Source organism: Benincasa hispida, chromosome 9 (assembly GCF_027475165.1).
Source record: "Benincasa hispida cultivar pf3 chromosome 9, pf3_genome.v1.1, whole genome shotgun sequence".
NCBI lineage: Eukaryota > Viridiplantae > Streptophyta > Magnoliopsida > Cucurbitales > Cucurbitaceae > Benincasa > Benincasa hispida.
Window position 1 is genome coordinate 4674777 of NC_143486.1, and position 4514 is coordinate 4679290.

At 26.3% G+C, this 4514-nt stretch overlaps 1 protein-coding gene across 1 annotated transcript; it reads right to left on the minus strand.

Annotated features, from left to right (window-relative positions):
- Positions 1 to 524: 524 nt before the first annotated feature.
- LOC150033588 (uncharacterized) lies at positions 525 to 4401 on the minus strand. The gene is made up of 3 exons (XM_090317647.1): positions 3600 to 4401; positions 2162 to 2254; positions 525 to 842 (listed from the first exon to the last, which is right to left on the minus strand). The coding sequence occupies exons 1-3, from the start codon at positions 4137 to 4139 to the stop codon at positions 780 to 782; spliced, it is 696 nt and encodes a 231-aa protein (XP_090173773.1). The 5' UTR covers positions 4140 to 4401; the 3' UTR covers positions 525 to 779.
- Positions 4402 to 4514: the final 113 nt, after the last annotated feature.

Genomic DNA, 4514 nt, shown 5'->3' on the forward strand with positions numbered 1-4514 from the left:
AAATGTTGTTTTTAGAATTTATTTGGATCACAAAATCCGAAAATAATTTTCAGAAACAGAATTCAGATTGTCTGCCAAACACATATTCAACAAATTTGAATTGCGAACCAAACATACTCTTATAAACTTTGTATGTCTCAAAGGTTTATAATCAGTTCAGATCATTAACCACATCGAGTGAATGGTGATGTAACTCATCCATTAATTAAATTTTGATAAAGTTGATACAGATGTAGATAAAGTTAGCTATGACTAAATAGCACCATGATTGCACAATAGTATAATTGAAATTTTTAAGATTTAAAGACTAAATAACCATGATGTGCAAATCATAGGAGCTAAATGGCTAATTATATAAATTCACTAATATAGTATGGAATATGTATGAAATGAAGTGGAAAAAAAAATGTTCAAATCAATTTGATCATCGATGACTTCGTTAAAGGAAGTACATGCTAGATCTTTTTTAAAGTTAGAGTTAAATCTATCCATATACGATGTCGATTTCTTGATACATGACCGAATTTGAAAGAAAAGATATATATATTATACAAGTACGAGGATTCTCATAGAAAGAAAATCCACAACCATGATTATAAGAAAAAAAAATTCCGAATAATTGGGTCATGAAGAAAGTTACTAAATAAAACAAACACACAATATTTTTTTAGTAGTAAACAAGAGATACAAAAACAAACAAGCTAGGGATAGCTCATGCACTCAAAATAGATTAAACAAAATACTTAACCAGTAATTACTAATTAGTGAGCTAAGCACCTTCATAAGTAAAAAGCGACTCCACAGTTTGTGGACATTGGCTTGGAGTTGGAAGGAATTGAATCCTGAAAGTGAAAAATAAGAAAAATTAACTTTTACTTCACTTGAAAAAAAAACGATAATAAACAAATACATAATTAATTTATTGTGTTTTTATTTTAAAAAGTAAAAAAAAAAAAAAAAAAAAAAAAAAAAAAAAAAAAAAAAAAAAAAAAAAAAAAAAAAATAATGATAGTTTGTTACTTAAGGAAAGAGGGTGTCAAATTGCCAAAAGAAACTAAAGTTCTTATTTTCTAAATAACTTATTTATGAATGTTTTGCTTTTGGAGTTCCCTTTATTAAAGAAAACGGGTTTTTAAAAAAAAAAATCAATCCAATTATTATATTTACATTTACTAACTTTTCATCTCATTCATAACTCTCCTAAACTTACAGAATTAATACAATTAAAAACTTTTAAATATTGCAAAATATATGTGCCACTCACTCATAAAAAGCTATGAAACTTTTTAAATCAGTTTCTTATTTTCTTTAAGTTTCAAAACCTTGGAGGCTATTACAATTTAACTCTTTATTTCAAAAATTAGGATCCTATTTGATAATCATTTTATTTTTTATTTTTTTAAAAAAATTAAATCTATGGATACTATTCCATCTCCAATGCTTTAAAAAACCAAACCAAATTTTGAGGACTAAAAAAATTAGTTTTTATAATGTTGTTTTTGTTTTTTGGAATTTGGTTAAAAATTTAACCATTATACTTAAGAAAAATAGTAAGAAATATGGATGAAAACGACTTAATTTTCAAAAATAAAAACCAAAAACCAAATGATTATCAAACGCAAACGAGACCTACACTAATGCACTTATTTTTTCATAAATGTTTCAAAGTTTGAAATTGAAAATGAAGACTTATAGTGAAAATTGGAGCTAGAATATTGTTGTGTTTCAGAACCCAATTTGCATATTCACAACTCTAACTGATTTCCACTTAAAATATGGTTTTAAATCAAAGTAACAATATACACTTTTTTTCTGATTTAAATATCATTTTGATCTATATACTTTATAACTTTTTGAATTTGAGTCCTTATACATTTAAAGATTCGATTTAAGTCCATATCCACACAAGAAATCTTAAATTTAGTAATTCAAATTATTTTTTATCGAAATTTATTAAAATAATAATAATAATAAATATATTAAACGGATATTTTTCAAAAAATTACAATAAAAAGCTCATAGACAATAAATTTTTCTTTTAAAAATCAACAATAAATTAGTAATATGTAATAAATTTTTATGGATAGTATTTGAATTAAAATTGAAAATCTAACATGTAGAAACTGAAATTCCAAATTATTTTAAAAGCCAGAGCACTTACCAAAGCTTTTTCTACGGTTGCTCCATTGCCAAGTATTTCTTCTCTGAAATTAAGCTTTCTGTAATCAACATCTACGTCGCATTTCAAAGCAACCTACACCCAAATCCTCAACATTTCAATCCTAATCAATATATATATAAATTAAAAATCACTTTTTAGTCCCTGAATTTTTAAAATGTAATAATTTAATCTTTGAATTTGGGTTCGTATCGTAACGATTAGTCTCTGTATTTTTTAATTTTGTAAAATTTAGTCTATGAACCTTAAGAGTGTGTTTGGAATATATTTTTTAAATGTTTATTAAAAAAAAGAAGTTATTTTAGAAGAATTTAGTATTTGGCAACCACTTAAAATATGTATTTTAGTCAATTTTTATCAAAAACATTTAAATAAAAATGAGTAGCCACTTTTTTTTTTCAAATCAATCCAAATAGACCCTAAATTTATAATAATTATTAGTCCCTATTGGAAAAATTAGAGTTAAGATTTAATGAAATAATTTGAAACTAAATATTTTTATAAAATACAAAGTCTACAACATTACATAACAGATTTTGACATCTAATTTTGATAAATATTTTTATTTAGGGACTAAGAATATTTTTGGAATACATTTTCAAGTGTTAAATTTAAAAAATAAATCATTTTGGAATAAATTAGGGTGTTTGGAAACCACTCAAAATAGTTTTCCAACTGTATTTTAATCATTTTTTATCAAAAGTGTTTAAATAAAAATGAGTTTTTTAAAAAACACTTTTTTCTTAAGTTAATCCAAAATAGTCCTAAATTGTCACAAATTTTGGAATACAATGATTAAGACCTCGTTTGGTAATTTTTTTTGTTTTTTAAAAATTAAGCTTATGCACACTACTTCTACCTTCAAATTTCCTCTTTTGTTATATATTTTCCACTCATTATTTAGAAAACCAAGCCAAATTTTGAAAACTAAAAAAAAAAAAAAAAAATCTTTTTTTTCCTAAGAATTCAACCATTATAGTTAAAGATGTCAAAAAAAAAAGTATCGATGATATAGGCTTAATTTTCAAAAACAAAAACAAAAGACAAAATGGTTATCAATAGAGATCTAAATTATTATATATTAAAATTTAAGGACTAAATTATTATAAATAAATTAAATAGATCTAAATTATTAGATATTAAAATTTAAGAACTAAATTATTATAAATAAAATTTAAGGACTAGATTATTTTAAATAAAAGTTGAGTGACTCAGTTGTTTATTTTATGAAAGATTAGGGAAGAAAAGCTTTTTTTTTTTTACCTAAATATTTATTTTTTAAAAAAAAAATGCCCTTAAATTCTTCTTCCCCTTCTTCATGCACAACTTACAGACAAATTCTTCAAAAACAAACACTTCAAACTCTTCCATGAAAACTGAAGCTCGAGAGAGTTAAATACAAACAACAATTAAACGTCACCTTCATCTTAATCACCGCCATATGAAGCACAAACAGCTCTACACCAACATCGCCAATAATTTTCATCTCAACAAACTCTTGTATCGTCTCCAACAAATCCACATCAAATTGATGCAACAACAAACGAGTTCGAACACTCTGATCGACGCTACGAGCAGGCTGAAACACTTCGGGCACTCGAATCGTTCCGATCACAGCGGTTCCATCGTAGATCAGGAGAAGCCTCGCCGGACTGTACTTGATGCCGATTTTGTTAGGGTTTTGAGAATTAAGAGTCAGAGTAAAAACCGAAGAAAGAATTGGAGAGCCAGATCTGACGGTAATGTTGTACCAATCCAATCGCAGTGACTGAAGAGAAAAAATCGGTTCTCGAGGCTTCAACAAGAAGATTACAGGCAATGCGGCGATTGCGATTGCGATGATCGAAAAGAGAGCGACAACGAAGAGGAAAAAGCAGAATCGTTTTAGAGTATAAAGCGTACAGATCTGTTCGCAGCAAAAGCGACTTGAAAATGGAGTTCCGGATCCAAGAACATCCATGGATGCCCATTTTTTAGGGCACACGAAGAACAGAGATTAAATTAAGAATAGCAATTTCGAATTTGATGTCTTGCTTTAGATTCTTAATCTCAAACTTGATGTAAAAGTAACGAATTTTCGTTATCGGTAAGCTATGATCATAGTATGCTTAATACCAAAATTAAGAATCTGTTTTTTTTTCTTTTGAATAATCATCAAGTAACTTATAGGTGTTATTATATTAAAACTCATTTAATTTTAAGAATAATCTATTTGTCTTTCTCCTTCATCTCTATATTCTCATATTTTATTTCAACAACCAATCATCTTACGCATTTTTAGAATTAAACAATTATGCGAGGAACTCTTTTTTAATTAACTTTTAGGTGTGTTGTG